At 39.2% G+C, this 17271-nt stretch overlaps 3 protein-coding genes across 3 annotated transcripts; 1 reads left to right on the forward strand and 2 right to left on the reverse strand.

Annotated features, from left to right (window-relative positions):
- Positions 1–33: 33 nt before the first annotated feature.
- On the forward strand, positions 34–6999 carry chid1 (chitinase domain containing 1). Its single transcript, XM_037682947.1, has 12 exons — positions 34–425; positions 496–639; positions 1627–1759; positions 1840–1884; positions 1960–2066; positions 2150–2211; positions 2311–2400; positions 2488–2589; positions 2694–2843; positions 6315–6395; positions 6486–6528; positions 6614–6999. The coding sequence occupies exons 1-12, from the start codon at positions 321–323 to the stop codon at positions 6710–6712; spliced, it is 1161 nt and encodes a 386-aa protein (XP_037538875.1). The 5' UTR covers positions 34–320; the 3' UTR covers positions 6713–6999.
- Positions 7000–7191: 192 nt separating this feature from the next.
- gatd1 (glutamine amidotransferase class 1 domain containing 1) lies at positions 7192–11100 on the reverse strand. Its single transcript, XM_037682949.1, has 7 exons — positions 10984–11100; positions 10776–10852; positions 7932–8037; positions 7747–7854; positions 7573–7664; positions 7407–7500; positions 7192–7327 (listed from the first exon to the last, which is right to left on the reverse strand). The coding sequence occupies exons 1-7, from the start codon at positions 11030–11032 to the stop codon at positions 7212–7214; spliced, it is 642 nt and encodes a 213-aa protein (XP_037538877.1). The 5' UTR covers positions 11033–11100; the 3' UTR covers positions 7192–7211.
- Positions 11101–11308: 208 nt separating this feature from the next.
- cd151 (CD151 molecule) lies at positions 11309–16262 on the reverse strand. The gene is made up of 8 exons (XM_037682950.1): positions 16200–16262; positions 15260–15344; positions 14701–14892; positions 13758–13832; positions 12133–12231; positions 11885–12040; positions 11711–11797; positions 11309–11615 (listed from the first exon to the last, which is right to left on the reverse strand). Exons 2-8 carry the CDS (start codon positions 15341–15343, stop codon positions 11556–11558), a joined length of 753 nt encoding a protein of 250 aa, XP_037538878.1. The 5' UTR covers position 15344; positions 16200–16262; the 3' UTR covers positions 11309–11555.
- Positions 16263–17271: the final 1009 nt, after the last annotated feature.

Genomic DNA, 17271 nt, shown 5'->3' on the forward strand with positions numbered 1-17271 from the left:
GTCTCAACTTTTATTTTGAAAACAATCCAAACACGGAAGTGACGTACATTTCCTCGACGCTCCTCCAGTCCAACAACGCTGGCCTAAGTTTTCTAACACAACCACTGACAGTCAAAGCTGCTTTTTAAATCATTATTATTATCAAATATCTTTGCTGTATGACTTTAAAGTGGACGCCGCCGTGTGAATTCAGTTCGGGATATGTTGGCGTTTAATCTGCCACATCTCAGTCAGGAAGGAAGGAAGCGCACAGCCTCTGCAGGAAACCAGCAGTCACACATTTTAGTCTTCATTTGTTCGTTTTCGCTGACTTCTTGGAAATGAAAGCCGCGTTATTACTGCTGCATGTGGTCTCGTCCTGGTGGCTGGTCAGCGCCACTCTTTCCAAAACAGACGCGAAGAAGTCCCACAAAGCTGAAGCTGAGGTGAGTGACAGCTGCTGCGACCTGCTCGTGCACGGAGGCTGCGCTTAACCTGCACCTTGCTGCTGTTTAGACATCTCCAGCTGAGCTGTCTGTGATGGAGAGAGGTCTTGTTGTCTCAGACCTGCAATGGAAAGACGTCGTGAAGGAGGAGAAGAGGCACAGTGCTGACATCCAGAAGACATTTCAAGGAGCTGTTCTTGGATACGTCACACCAGTGAGTCTGGTCTTCTTACAGTCTGTGTTGCTCAGCTTCTGTTGGCAATGATGCAGTTCAAGGACAGCTTTGATTTTTACATTTGTTTCAATGCAAACTTGACTTCTAACCTCATGATCTAATAATAAGCACTATGTTGTTTTTTTTTGCGAGTTGCAAAAAAAAAAAGCCACTATTTGCATCTCATCTGATTGTATTTTAAAGTAAATTAACACATACATGCTTTAATAAAACTATAATCTGTTGTTAAACTGGTTTTCTGTAAATCCACTAGGACCAGATCTAATAATTAGTGAGCATGAAGTGCACACTAATGACATCCAGCTAGTTTCTCCTGTGGCGTTTTATATATATTTTTTAATTCCACCTTTATTTATACAGGTTAGTCTCATTGAACCTCGAGGACTCATTTACAAGAGAGACCTGTTCTTTAACAAAGAGCGATGACAGCAGTAGACAATAAAAGAAAGCATATAAATTGAAAAAATAAATGGAATAAAATTATATAAACAGGCTTTAACTATTGGTGTTTTCTTATCTTAAAATATATCCACTCAATTTATTTATTTTATTTAACGAGAATTGGCATTTTTGCGTCATTTTAATGTTTCATTTTATTCTGTTCTCTTCTATTCTGATCTTGTACTAGCAGTATCGCTACCACAGCTAATACTAGTAGTACTATGTGTACTGTGCTTACAGACGTACATGTCTGCTGAAGGATAGTAAAAAAAAATGCCAATAAAACTAGTTTTCATTTCATACTCATGTTTTTTTTTTTTTTTTTGCAGAATTTTTTTCTAGTTGCATCCAGTTTCTTGTATAGTTATGAAATTTAAATCAGATTGTTACAAACTTGTAACACTTGTTAAGCGACATTAATAATATTTAACAACTGGCATCAAATCAACCTTGCGTAAGAGCAGGTTCGTAACTTAGATCTGTGTCTTGATGCAGTATTTAGTCTTTTTTTTCTCCGCCCTGCAGTGGAATTCCCACGGATACGACGTTGCCAAGATGTTTGGCTCCAAAATGACGTCGGTCTCCCCAGTTTGGCTTCAGCTCCGTCGACGGGCTCCTGAAACCTTCGACGTTACGGGACTCCACGATCACGACTCTGGTAGATGAGCCACTTCATTTACAGTCAAAGCACAAGTCATGTTTTACATGAGGGGACTTTAAAGCTTTGTTTCTTTGCAGGTTGGGTCAAAGCAGTACGCAAGTCAAACAAAAAAGTCCGTCTGGGTGAGTAATGTCTGTCACTGTGGATCAGTGTCGGCAGATGAATCTTCATTATTGTTGTAACGCTTTTATCCCCAGTGCCTCGGCTCTTGTTTGACGGCTGGTCCTATCAGGACTACATGAGCGTGCTGGGGAGTGAAGATGAAATCGAGGAGCTGGCGAGTGAGCTGGTGGATGTTGCAAAGGTAATTAGGTGTCGTGTTTATCTTCAACTCCCTTCAATCGTTGCGTTTGCTCGATAACTGACGAGGAAGCTGTGGCCTTTCAGACCGAAGGATTCGATGGGTTTACCTTGGAGCTCTGGAGCCAGCTCGGAGGCAACAAGAGAAAGTGAGTTTTTTTTTTTTTCTTCTTCAAATCAGTGTTGGATATATATTTTTTATCAGAGGTGAATAAAAAATTTAAACGTGTATATTTTCCCACATTTAGGGAGCTGGTGCATTTGGTGAAGCACATATGTGAGAGTTTGAAAGCTAAAAAGTTAGACTGCATTCTCGTTATTCCACCGGCTGTGACGAGGTGAAAGATGTTAATTAAACATATTTATATTAAAGAATCACAGTGATCTGTGCCGATTAATAAAAATATTCTTCTCATCATCATCAGTACCGGACAGCCGGGGATGTTTGGCAGGGAGGAGTTTGAGGAGCTGGCTCCAGTTGTTGATGGCTTCAGCCTGATGACGTACGACTACTCCAGTGGCCCCAGGTGAGCGCGCCGACTGATTTTCTTAACGTTCGAGCAGGAATAATCGACAGACGACAAGAAAATTTAAAGCAGATAATGTTCTGCTTGTCTTATTGTTTGAACAGATCTGGACCGAGCGCCCCCCTCCCCTGGGTCAGAGAATGTGTTGTTCAGCTGGCTCCCAGCAGTCAGTGGAGACAGAAGATCCTGCTCGGACTCAATTTGTACGGACTTGATTTCGCGAGCCACGGAACCGAGCCCGTCCTGGGGGGGAGGTGAGACAAAACTGCAAATACTTTGCATGTGGTACAAAAGATTTGTTTCATCAATTTTAGCTTCAATAAGTTTCAATCGGGGGGGGTTGATATGGCATTACATAAATATACTGTGTCTCCAAAGTCCTTTTCTTGTTCACTCATTTAACATTTAATGTACAGTGCCATGCGAAAGTATTCGGCCCCCTTGAACTTTTCAAACTTTTGCCACATTTCAGGCTTCAAACATAAAGATATAAAATTAATTTTTTTTGTGAAGAATCAACAACAAGTGAGACACAATCGTGAAGTGGAATGAAATTTATTGGATGTGTCAAACTTTTTTAACAAATAAAAAACTGAAAAGTGGGGAGTGCAATATTGTTCGGTCCCTTTACTTTCAGAGCAGCAAACTCACTCCAGAAGTTCAGTGAGGATCTATGAATGATCCAATGTTGTCCCAAATGACTGATGATGATAAATAGAATCCACCTGTGTGTAATCAAGTCTCCGTATAAATGCACCTGCTCTGTGATAGTCTCAGGGTTCTGTTCAAAGCACAGAGAGCATCATGAAGACCAAGGAACACACCAGGCAGGTCCGATATACTGTTGTGGAGAAGTTTAAAGGCGGATTTGGATACACAAAGATTTCCCAAGCTTTAAACATCCCAAGGAGCACTGTGCAAGCAATCATATTGAAATGGAAGGAGTATCAGACCACTGCAGATCTACCAAGACCCGGCCGTCCCTCTAAACTTTCATCTGGAACAAGGAGAAGACTGATCAGAGATGCAGCCAAGAGGCCCATGATCACTCTGGATGAACTGCAGAGATCTACAGCTGAGGTGGGAGAGTCTGTCCATAGGACAACAATCAGTGGTACACTGCACAAATCTGGCCTTTATGGAAGAGTGGCAAGAAGAAAGACATTTCTCAAAGTCATCCGTAAAAAGTGTTGTTTAAAGTTTGTCACCTGGGAGACACACCAAACATGTGGAAGAAGGTGCTCTGGTCACATGAAACCAAAATCCAACAATGCAAAACGATATGTTTGGCGTAAAAGCAACACAGCTCATCACCCTGAACACACCATCCCCACTGTCAAACATGGTGGTGGCAGCATCATGGTTTGGGCCTGCTTTTCATCAGCAGGGACAGGGAAGATGGTCAGAATTGATGGGAAGATGGATGGGGCCAAATACAGGACCATTCTGGAAGAAAACCTGTTTGAGTCTGCAAGAGACCTGAGACTGGGACAGAGATTTATCTTCCAACAAGACAATGATCAAAACATAAAGACAAGTCTACAATGGAATGGTTCACAAATAAATGTATCCAGGTGTTGGAATGGCCAAGTCAAAGTCCAGACCTGAATCCAATCGAGAATCTGTGGAAAGAGCTGAAGACTGCTGTTCACAAACGCTCTCCATCCAACCTCACTGAGCTCGAGCTGTTTTGCAAAGAAGAATGGGCAAGAATTTCAGTGTCTCCATGTGCAAAACTGATAGAGACAAACCCCAAGAGACTTGCAGCTGGAACTGCAGCAAAAGGCGGCGCTACAAAGTATTAACGCAAGAGGGCCCAATAATATTGCACGCCCACTTTTCAGTTTTTTATTTGTTAAAAAAGTTTGACACATCCAATAAATTTCATTCCACTTCACGATTGTGTCCCACTTGTTGTTGATTCTTCACAAAAAATTTAAATTTTATATCTTTATGTTTGAAGCCTGAAATGTGGCAAAAGGTTGAAAAGTTCAAGGGAGCCGAATACTTTCACAAGGCACTTGTATAATCGATACCACAGTTCAAGGTTCTTTGTTGTCATTCATCTCATGTGGTACATGAGGTAAGGCTCCAATTACACCCAAATATAGCAAAAATATCCATCCATCCATTTTCTTTACCCGCTTATTCCATTTTGGGTCACGGGGGTCGCTGGTGCCCATGTCCAGCAATCACTGTGCGAGGGGCGGGGTACACCCTGGACGGGTCGCAAGTCCATCACAGGGACACATAGAGACAAACGAGACAAACAACCATTCACTCTCTCACTCACACCTAGGGACAATTTAGTTACCAATCAGCCTAACATGCATGTTTTTGGTCTGTGGGAGGAAACCGGAGTACCCAGAGAAAACCCACGCATGCACGGAGAGAACATGCAAACTCCACCCAGAAAGGCTCCTGGACCGGGGTTTGAACCAGGAACCTGCTCGCTGAGAGGCAGCAGCTCTACCAGTTGCGCCACCGTGCTGCCCATAGCAAAAATATAAAGTATAAAATAAACTGTGTACAAGAATCTAAGATATATGCTAAACACTAATAATATAAAATAAACAGCAGCCAGAACATGAGTCTGTTGTGAGCAGATGGATACAGCTGCATGGATTATCAGTAGGGGTGCGAATCTCTGTGTCTGTCAATTCGATTCAGATTTTTTTTTTGTGTGTGTGCAACCATTCAATTCAGAATCAATTTTCAATTCAGAAACTATTTTCGATTGAAATGAATGGTCACAAATTTTGTTTAAATTGTGTAACTGACAAGATGAAAAGTTTAAATAACAATTTAAACAAATAGAACATTATTTAAAACATTAATATATGCTAGTAGTAAACACTAATAATGTAAAGTAATACAGTATAAAGCAGCAGCCTGAACTTTGAGCAGATGGGTATATGAATAGAATACAGCAGCTTAAACTCAGCAGCACAAATAAAGTGTCACCAATTAAAGTGGCATTACAGTGTTTCTGGTTAGAGATTCATGAGTCTAACAGCCTCAGGGTAGAAGCTGTTCCTCAGTCTAGTGGTTCTACACTTAATGCTCCTTCCTGAGGGGAGTGGGGCAAAAAGTGTGTGTGCTGGGTGAGTGGGGTCCTTCATGATGCCGGTGGTCCTCTTCCTGCATCTGGAGGTGTAGATGTTTGTGATGGTGGGGAGACTGATTCCAAGTCTTCTGTGCAGCCTTCACCACTCTCTGCAGAGCAAAATTAGGTTTCACTGCTATGGTTGTGTTGCAAGTGCAACACTTCCTTTTGTAGACATGCCTGGAGAAAATCTTTTGCATCTTTAAAATCATCTCTTGTTTGGGTTGTTTGCACAAAGTATTGTGCAATCATTGAACGCTAATTTGTCCCATAGTGCGTGCTCAGAAAAGCCTCTTTGACTCGTTTCCTGTCAAAACCTGGTGCTCGACCTGTCTGCAGTCAAGATTCAGCTGCACGGAGCGAGACCCAAATAATCCGTTCTGTCTTTGAATCAACCTCAGAAACAGATGAATAGTAAAGAGAAATGTCCTGCAAACAAAACAAAAAAAACGTGTCTAAACTCACAATTTAAAAACTATTTGTACATAACAAAAAAAATCATGACTAAATAAACAACGAAAGTAAAAATTTGGAATAATTAGGAATAAATGCAGACTTGAATGTGAGACGAGCTTTTAGGATGTTCTGACGCTTCCCGTTTGTCTGTGGTTTTCTGTAGGTACATCGAGATTTTGAGAGAAAATAGGCCCAAAATTCTTTGGGACGAACATTCAGCCGAACATTACTTCAGTTATAAAAGGTACGAGTTTACTAAGACATTAAAAAAAAAAAAGGGTTTAAATTTACTCAGTGTTTCTAAACAAAGATCTGTTCCCTTCTTTCATGTTAGAAACAACGCAGTCAAGCATGTAGTGTACTATCCATCACTGAAGGTAAAACTCATTAAAACTTCAAACAATAATGAGTATTAATATCTACACTAGATGAAAAACAATAATATTCTATTTATTTTTGCAGTCCATCTACCTGAGGATCTCTTTGGCCACTGAACTGGGAACAGGCCTTTCTTTATGGGAACTGGGACAAGGACTGGATTATTTCTATGACCTCCTATAAGTGTTGGACTTCTCAGTAAAAGCAGCACATTAATTCATCTCGATTGCATTTTTTCTTTTTTTGAACAGAAACGATCTTTAGTGAAGCATCGACACAGTTTGGTTAATATTTAACTTGTTTGGGTCGTGAATGTGTTGAGAAATCTCGTCTGGGTGAATGAAGGGGAAGTCGTTAAAAAAAAAAAAGGTACTTTGTTCTTGAGTTTGGGTTATTTGACGCTGAGCTTGTGATTTGTACAGATTAAAGTGTAACAGCGCATCTACATTCAGCCAAAAAATAAAAATAAAAGGGGTTTGTTTGTGTGTGGTCATACTTTTTGGATTCAGATGTAATTGCTAGAGAAAAAAAAAAACTTCACTAATGATTTATTACTTACCAATATTACAGATTGTGTAACATTTTATTCAACAATAATGATAAATATAATGTATTTACAGTCTCAAACATCTGACAAATCATCATCCAGTATTTCTTGAGAATAAGAGTTGTACAAAAACATTTATTTTGCGTTACAAAGCAAGATTAGATTATTCACAGCGAGGGACGTTGACTGCATGTTCTGTCCAGTTACTAGGTGTCTGTCTATGACCACATGGACGGCGTCTTCTTCACTTGCTGAAAGGCAAAGATAAACAGCTGATCTGAGAAACTTTCATTTTGCGTATTTATATACAGTATGTGTGGGTTAGCTCACCTGTGTACGACCCACCGCTGTCTTTTACAAAATCTTCAACAATCAGAGGCAGATTGGCAAAGTCGGGCTTCCGCACCAGTTCGAACACCGACGGCTATCGAGGAACGGTTACTGTTAATAAGTAGAGTGAAGGCCTGGATAAACATCTAGAGGCGTATTCACTGACCCCGGTTAAGCTGTAACCGCTGAAAATCCACCTCTGCCCATCTGTGGCACAGCACAGAGCTGACACGCCCTGACCCACGGCACATACCGCCTCTGCAAAATAAGACGAGGGAGAACAACTACATTTATGTAGCTACAAAAGATGTAGAGGGTTTGAAATGCGTCTTAAACTCACTTTGCTGAGAGATGAACTGCGTAAGAATGCGGTGCAGAGAGCCGCTGCTGGCCAGGTCGTGCAGCGCACCGGGGCAGTCTGGGATGAGCAGCGCCTGATATCTGGCTCCTTAAAAAGGTGAGAGATGTTTCTGAGCCAAAGCCATAAATAAAATGGCTACATGACGATTAAATAATTAAACTCACCATCTATGGATTCGAGTTTGGCTGGTGTTGCGTAGGATTTTACGTTGAAGTCCTGCACCCATCGAGCCGTGCTTTCATCCACTCCAACAAAGTCGATGGTCTTTCCCTGCAGTCCAGAACAAACTCATGGTGAAACACTGACGAGGCACCAGGACATGAACTGGAACTACTTTCAATAAACGGCCTCTTTAATTCAAACTGCGTGACTTTAAGGCTGCAGTCTGTTTAAAATAACTGTCCTTGACAAATTCATCAAAGAAAATAATTTAAAGCCTGGTGTAGACTACGTGAGATGCTGTGTCTCACTTGGGATACAATGAAATTAGAAATTAATTGCATATTTTTAAATTCTGTTGACAATTATGGGAAACAGAATGAACCAAGTTGTTCCACACTGGGATGTTCAAATCTGAAGCACACACATGCAAATCTAGATTTTAAAAAGTTGTCCAGTAAAAAGCTTTTTTTAAATTTTATTTTAACATTCAACTTAAATCTTTGTACGTGGAGGTAATAAGTAGGTTCACATACAGATGAACCTTTAGAAGTTACTGAATGTTTCTGATTAAAAATAGGAAATTTTGTAAAACTATTACCATCTATTTAAATTACACTTTGTTAGTTCTGTAGTTGCAACGGTTACCATGGAAATTACTAATATTGACCAATACCATGCCGATAAAATTGTGCATCCCTAATTATTATTAACAGATTTACAACTGAGCTTCAAGTAAATGTTAAAATTCACTTACCACTGGGTTTTTGATGCCAAAATGTAAATATGAATGTATCTGCTATAATTTTTAAATGATCACCATTGCAGAACCCTTTTATATTATTATGGCTTCTTCATACAAAACATGTTTATCTGTCAATAAAAAGATGATCTTTTCTACGGAAAAAGTTTAAAATCTTGTACAGTCCAACAAGAGTTGTAACGTTTCATGATGGTCTCTAAAGAACGTGTATAAAAGGATCTCGTTGCCATTTTTAATTGATTGATTAGGACCGTTTTAAAGGGGTAACAATTGTAAATAATGTTAAGAATGTCTCCCTGGTTTTGTTTATTTACAGATGTTAGCTCAGAAACAGCCAAGACCATTTCTGACTGATGTCTTCTTGAATGCTGAACTAAAAGATGGTGGAAAAAAACCATCTCTCTCTCAGAACAATGGTTCTTGTGTTCTTGTTGGGTGCTTTTATGCAGACCAGACAACAGTCAGAGGAGTAAATAGATGGTTCTGAATCAAACGTGTGTTAATGAAGTCTTTACCTTCAGGTACAGATGATAAAATTACAACTCTCCTCTGGTAACAGCATCAAAAAAACAACACATTTAGCAACAAGAACTTGTGAAAGGGCAACAAGTGAATCGGAGTCTAAATGTGCCTAAACAGGAGGTGAGAGTTTACACTTTAGTTAAAATGAGTAGTTCAAGTAGGATCTTAAAGATGAAAGCTGAATGCATTCATATTAAAATATGCAGATACATTTGTTGGTGCGTTAACTGAAACTGTTTCATTCGTGAAAAATGATTCAACTATAAACAATTTTTCAAGTATATCTGCACGCACAATGTTAGGAAGTAAACAAAAAATGTATTTTTTTTTAAAGAATTGTTCACCAGTATTACCATATTTGTTGGAACCCATAGAGATGATTAATATTTGCATTACAGCCATGTTTGAAACCGTTTGACCTTAATAATCATCACAAGTGCCTATAATCTTTTCATGGGCCATTCAGACTATTTAAAGGGAACGATCACACCAAGCTACTACGCAGTGGCACGTTCGCTCCCTTTAAACAGACTGAATGCCTCAAAAAGCTTGGACACGTTTTTGAGGAGCGCAGGAAGATTATTGATATCCATGTTAAAGATAAAAGCTACAAAACCATCTCCAGGCAGCATCATGTTCCTGTCACCACAGCTGACCATATTATTAAAAAGTGCAAGGTTCATATGGGACTGTAGCCAGACATGGCTGCAAGAGGAAATGCAGCCCCACGTTGATCTGTTGGAAAGTGAGAATGGTAGAAAAAAGGAAACCATCCAAAACCATTTAGGCTGTGCCACTTCCTGATCACAATATTAATTGGCTCTGTGGAAAACAACCCAGGAGCTCCACTACTGACAGAAAAAACATGAAGCCTCAACTGGAATTTACCACAACGCATGTTGACGAGCCCTAAACTGATGAGACAAAACTGGAGCTCTCGCCAGTTGCATCACTTGAGTCGCTTGTGTTTTTTATTATTATGGAAAGGTGCCAACTAAGTTATCCACATTTGTGCAGTGATATTATCTTTTCTTTTCGGCTGCTCTCTTCTTCAGGGCTCGCCACAGCGAGCAAACCTGCTTGAAGCCTGTGTACTGGTATAACGCTCTAAATGAAGTGGAGCTTGAAGCAGGTTTTTGAAGTATTTCATTTTAAACATGCCGTTTTGAAATGAGAAAATCTAAGACATTGATCCCACTTTCGGGAGTTTGTTCATATGTATGTTTTTATTAAGATTTAATTATCCCAAATAAAGTTAAAAATTAATGTATCAGCATAAACAAGTTAGAAGAAACTTTTTGCCTTGAGGATCTGTCTAATCAACATATTTAAATTCACTTCTAAGCCTCGTGAAAAGGATTCCAGGAGGAAATAATTCACATTAGCAAACGTTTAATGTCAAGTACTTATACCAGAAAAGGCTGTATCAACAGCTTGAGTGATGCACATCGTTTTCATACATTATATTTTTGTCACGTAAAAACAGAACAACGTGCTGACGTCACAGACAGCCTTTAATTTAACGGCCATTTCCTGCTTTTGTTTTCAAGATAAAAACTCTTACCCCTGGCGTGGCCACCTGGAGATTAAACGCTGTGCTACAAAGACTGAAGCACTGAAGAAAAGATTTGGCTGACACCCCTGAGTGAATAAAAACAGCAATGATCGACACAAACCATCAAAGAAGATGAACAACAGCTCGCAATAATAAATAACAGAACAGGCCGCTTTAACAAATATTTTGTTTATTATCGAACATATATTTGTCTCACCTTGAGGAGAAGCGCTCGCCACTATTAAACAAGTTGGTTTCGCAGACATGCTATTAAAGTTTAGCTTACAATGAATGAGAAGCTACAACACGACGCTAGCAGGAAGTTCAGTCAGCTGACAGCAACATCCGCTTGAATATTTTCACAATAAAAGTTCCAACCAAAATGCACATTTCTGAACGATTCAATGACCAGAACAACAGGACGTGTGTTATTCGCATTTTTACAAACTTAAAACAGTTAAATTGTAGCCTAAGTAATTAACTTATGTTGCATAAAATGTAGGTCTGCAAACCTTTCCAAAGCCAATTCAGATTTTTCTGCCTTTTTGCAGGTGTTCTTGGTTAGAAGTGCTCACCTGTCGTCTCTTTGTTATAAAATGAAACATGAGTGGAATTCTCTGTGAAGATAAGATTAGTGCTGTCCTGCAGCGTTATGGTCTCTTTAGTGTTTTGTTATTTTATTCTGTCATATTTGGAGTCATCTGTACAGCATCATTGTGGGTAAGTGTCATAGAAACATCCAATAAAAAGTTTTAAAGTTAACAACTTGATTTTAAAGATGCTTCAAAATCAGTATGGATCTTCTTTCAGGTTTCGATAAAGGCAGCAAGTGAACATCATCCCCACGAGCTGAAAGAAAACAGAATTAAATAACTTGTTAGTTCATTGTATTGAAAACTGAGAATCATGTTGTTCTGTGCTTTGGTCAGTGATTAAATCTTCACCTGTAGAAATGCAATCCCAACACCCACCACACCAAGAATATATAACTGACTCTGGATGAAGTGCTCTAATTTCATGATGCATCCTCCCTGAGGCATAGTGCAAAGGATAAAATAAAAATGTTGAACTGAAAAAAAAAAAATCAGCCATGGAGAACTGATGAAGAGCTCCTGTACCTCCACTTTGTAGATGTTGGATGGATGGTCCCTGCGGCCGCAGAGCTCACTGGGAGTTTTACAGCAGCTATCAGGAACAAGCCGCTTATTCTCTGGTTTCTGGATCCATACACTGTCTTTCCAGTCTGAGTAGTTGTGACTTCCACAGCATTTAAACTGCAGGGGAGGAAAGATAACGAATGGACTACTGTGTTTCATTTGACCAAATTTTCTGTAATTATGACAGAATCGTGCATCCTCTTCCACACTTCCTGGTGTAGCTTGTCAACAGCCTGCGTGATGCTCTCCTCTCCTGGCTGATGGTATTTCTGCTGCATAGTTTCCTTTAGATTCTGCTCCTCATCCAGCTGTGAAGCAGAAGAAGCAATTCAGCTGAGCCAAAAGAAACATCAGAAACTATCCCTCCCTCAAATAAAACTAGCCTCAGGTCAAGTTTCTTTCCTCCCCTGTAACATTCCTGTCTACCTGAGCATTTGCCCACACATAATTAAAAATATAAGGCCACAGATTCTCAGACCACGGTTTCTGACTCGCCAGAGCAGTTTTTACATTAGCTCACTGGTTAAAATGAAAATATGTTGCTTAACTCACAAAATGCAAAGACCAACAAATTAAAGCTAAACTGGGGGGTTTTGGAAACGTTTTGAACAATTATTAGCTTACATAATGTAGATAGCTCTTAAAACAACCTCAGATCGGATAAGTGGAGTTCAATTTTAAATGATTTGTTGAATCTTTGTCCAGGTTAGGATAATAGCTGAACAAACATGGACATGTTTGAGGAAACAACAGCAAACTAATTAAATGGTGCTGTACAAATCTGTGGAGGGATAAAATGAGCTAACGCAGCATTCTTTCACACCAGAATGTGTCAGCTTTGAATTATAGTTGATATACATTATATACATATATATACCATATACACATATACATATATTATATTTATACATAATATATATTTTTATTTTTTCCAATTGCCCCACATTGACCATTGGCCATCTATGACTGAGGACCTAATTATTGATAACTACTTGACAGAGCATTACTACAAAAATGACTAGGCTATCCCTTTCATCTAACTCATGAACTTTCATGGCAGTTTTTGCAAACATTATTTTTAAATTATTACACGACTATCATTTTCACATTACACAATTGTTCTAGCAGAAATTTTGCAAAAAGTGCCCCAAGCTGCTAGACACCACTGCAATAAAGAAATATTTCTGTCACTAACCATGTAATGTAAAATCTATTTGAATGTAAAGATTTATAAAATAGCATTTGCATATTAAATATTTAGAGCTGTTTGAACACAGCAGCACTTTGGCTTTGGCCTCACTCAGACAAGCTGTTGACCGATCAGTCCTATCAGAGTTGAACTGTTTCTCTAAACTCAGGTCATGCAAAGAGTTCATTACAAGAGGTAAATAATACTTGTTCATAACCTTTCCACAGAGCCCCATTTTATAAAATCTTTAACGTAAATAACCTTTGAAGAAACTGATGCAAAAGAGGAACACACGTCATAAATTTACCTGGTGGCAGAAAGGGAAACACTGCAGCGAGAACAAGGAGGAAGAAAGAAGAGGTGTAAAAAGAATGGAAAACATGGAGAACATGCACAGAAATGCATGCTGAGCAAATCTCACAACAGAATGCAGCAACCCAGGGGGTTAGATATTTTAAAACAAATTATAGAAAGTAAAGAATTAGGTTTAAAAGTGCATGAGGTGGAATGATACACACTTAAATGGAAAAGTATGTACTTTGCAAATGCTTCATTGACGTTTAATAAAACAAAATCAATAATTTGTGTTGAAAATGATGGCGGGTCCAACTGTCAGAAGTTAAAACAGGAGACAAAACACCTCACCTCCTGGTAGTTAACGTAAGCCAGGACTCCAGCAATGATTTCCAGTAGGAAAATACACAGCAACAAAACCAAATACTGCAGAGAATAAACATAAAGTATACAAGTATGAATAAGATCAAGTGGACAAACACACATTCTATTATTCATATGGTATGTTCTCTGTGCAATTATGTGTTAAAGTGTGAACAAAATTAAAGCCTGAAATAGATTCAACACTGGCACTTTTTGTGGATGACTAAGCCAAATCAAAAGTGAGACTGGAGAACAAATAATGAAACTGTGGAAAAGGAAGTTACTTTTTTTCATGTGGTAGGATCTAGAAATAGCCATGATGTCACAGTTTGTGCAGGTTTGCTGTTGACCTGTATCACCTCGCAGCACGTGTCTGTCTCTCTTCAGTCTGAGCAGCCGCCTCTGATGCCCCTCATTCCTGTGGCATGAGTCGCGCTCTAAATGTAAGCCCTTAAAGACACACTCTGCGTGACTTTCCCTGTCTTATCTGATAGCACGCCTGACATATGGAGCTGCACTGAATGGATGCGGACCAGCCAGAAGGTCACCACAAATTAACTCTCAACACACTGGCCAGACTCTGAAAGATGTCTTAGGCTCAGATTTGACCTACCGTATTTTTCGGACTATAAGGCGCAATATCAGTGCGGCGCACCAGATTATAAGGCGCATTAAGTGAAACAAAACAGTCAGACAAGTCAAACTTTATTCAGCTCATTCACAATAACCACATCAAATCGGTTCGAGGTCAATAAGCACAACTAGAATTAATACATGAGGCGCAACTGATTATAAAGCTCGCTGTCGATTTTTGAGAAAATAAAAGTATTTGAAGTTCGCCTTATGGTTCGAAATATTCTAACAAGCTTTGCACAAGCAAAACAAAGCAATAAACGGTACACATGGTTTTCAAGTGTTTTAAAGTCCTTACCACGATCAGAAGACTTCTCATCTCCTTCAGAGTGGCACAGCATCCAATTATCCCGGTCGCGATCACGACGACTCCAGCGATCATCAGGATGTACGCAGAGGCTGAGTAGAAGTTGGAGTTTAACAAACTGATGTAGTCGCTCTTTGCCACCAGAGTCCACGCTCCCACTGCCAGCACGGCCCCTCCTGCAAGCTTCCACAGCATACCACCATCAGCACAATTCAGACCAGATGCTCATATCAAGAATGCAGCAGATAATTCGAAGCAGTGAAGACATTACTCCTAAAATATGACCAGATTGCAAACGAGACAACACCTCCAACAGGCAAGCAGCTACATTCGATTTTGCAAACTGGTCCTTTTAAATCCGAGTGCACACTTTGCAGCTGATCTTTCTATTCTTTGAACATATTAAAATTAATCGAGCAAAATGAAGAACAAATATTGCAAAAAGACTATATTTCTTCAGATTGATAGGTGACTGTGTTGTGAACCGCATATCTTTGCAAGCAGGTTTTAATAGTTTAGGATTTTTTTTCACAACTTCATGCAAACTTACCCAAAATAAAATATTGAAGAGGAAGAGTACATATTTCAGACAAATTACCCCACATGAGTCCGTTTTTTTGCCACGAGCTTCCATTCTGGACAAGAAAAGACAAATTAGGAGTCTAAAAACTGTTAAAAAACACTAAGAAATGAGCTTTAGAGGATTTGGAGAGTGAACAGAAGACAATCAGAAAGCAGGTCACACTTCTCAAGACAGCTTCTTTAATAAGAGATAACATTATCACGCATCTTTCGCCTTCCATTTCTGCGTAATGTCAAGGTAAAGCCTCGCACACGAGCACCGTATCTGATTAGGCGTAGTTAGTTGAGGCCTATGTAGAGATTTCCTCTTTCAGTCTGCATTAGTTCCACCTTTGGTTTAAAAAAAGTGATCCTGATGGGAGTTCAGCTGCAGCATATAAATAACCTTTTCTACAAACACATCATCTTTGTTTATTCTATTTATCTGAAAGGGAAACAAAAAGGCTTTTATTTTAAACTGGCATCAAGTCGGTGTGACTGTGGCGACAGAAAGAGCACAGACATGAAATCAAATATGTTGTGGGGAAAACATACTTAACGACTTGTGTCGCATGCCAGCCAGCAGACAGACGCATGTTCCCCCTCTCAGTAACTTACACTGATCATTTTACTCTGGGATTCTGAAGTTTGTTTTAATCTTAAATTGAACATATTTTATGGAGAAAAAAACACAAATCTGAGTAAAACAAGAGGATGTGCTTATAATATCTCTCTCGTGTATCTCTTTCTTAGCAGAAACAAACTAAACAATGAAGAAATGGACGACAGACGTCCATTGAAAAATAGATTTGTTTAGAGACATAAACTTAACTTCATGCACTAATGTTAATGCTTATACAGTTATTTTTAACTCATTGTATCTTGGAAAACACTGCTCTCCCTTTTCATTGAGACCAAAATACTCCTACCTGATTTTAGATGATGGACCTCAGAGTTGCAGATCCCCCTGACCCCTCGGTCACTGTGTTGCTGAAGGTGATCAGAATACAGCTTTGGTTTTCAGTTGACGCTCAGAGCCCAGAGCCTCCCACACAAGCGTCTGAGCGTCCTCTTTTGGCTCCACAGGCAGCACGTCCCCCTCACACTACAAGCTGCACAGCGTACTTGTCTGCCCCCATCTGGTTTTATATTCACACTGGTTCTTGTTACACCAAAGTTAAGCCATAATAAACAAAAGGAGTTATCAAAAGTAATAAAATTTATTAAAAGTCTGCAGGCTACTTTTTACTTTAAGTACAGCAACGTCTTTCAGCTGTGCCCTTGGTCAGTAAAAACACATCTTCACATTGTTGATCATGCTTGGTCATCAGAATCCTAAAGTGACAAAAATACATTTTTAATGGATCAATCTGTAAAATAATCTACAATCTTTGAGACGACAGTTGATATTTTCAACGGCTGATCTTGATAGGGTGTAAGAAACAAACTACACTCTATGCATCAATACAGTATAACTGAATAAGTGAAACACTGGTGAAATATTTTCAATCATATTCATTAAACTACTTACGTACTGTTGTTTATTGAACTGACAGTAAAATCATTCAGAGCAGGATTATTACTGACAGATCCAAGAACAAGTAAAATTTGACCTCTTGTCAGTCATTCCTCTTGTTCAATGCTGTGCTGGCGCATGATTAGAAATTCAAAAGCCTTACTGTTTAAAGAATAAGGCTGTTGCATAGGTTGGTTTGGTCTCCAAACCATCTCACCAACAGTTCTCCCTCTGCTCTGTACAATGTTTCATCATTAGCTCTGATGAGCCCCAACACGGTTGCATAATTAGCAATTCATTTCAATTCAGTTTATTTATACAGCACCAAGTCACAACAGAAGTCATCTCAGGGCACTGAACAGAAACATTCACATACATAAAAGTAAGTTAATAACTTTATTTATCTGAGGAGCCAGCAGACTGCTTTGCAAACAAACATTAGCAAACACATTTAGTTGATTTGTACTAAATTTAGTAGTGCAGTT

This window comes from Nematolebias whitei, chromosome 10, assembly GCF_014905685.2.
Source record: "Nematolebias whitei isolate Nwh7 chromosome 10, NemWhi1, whole genome shotgun sequence".
In the NCBI taxonomy this organism is placed as follows: domain Eukaryota; kingdom Metazoa; phylum Chordata; class Actinopteri; order Cyprinodontiformes; family Rivulidae; genus Nematolebias; species Nematolebias whitei.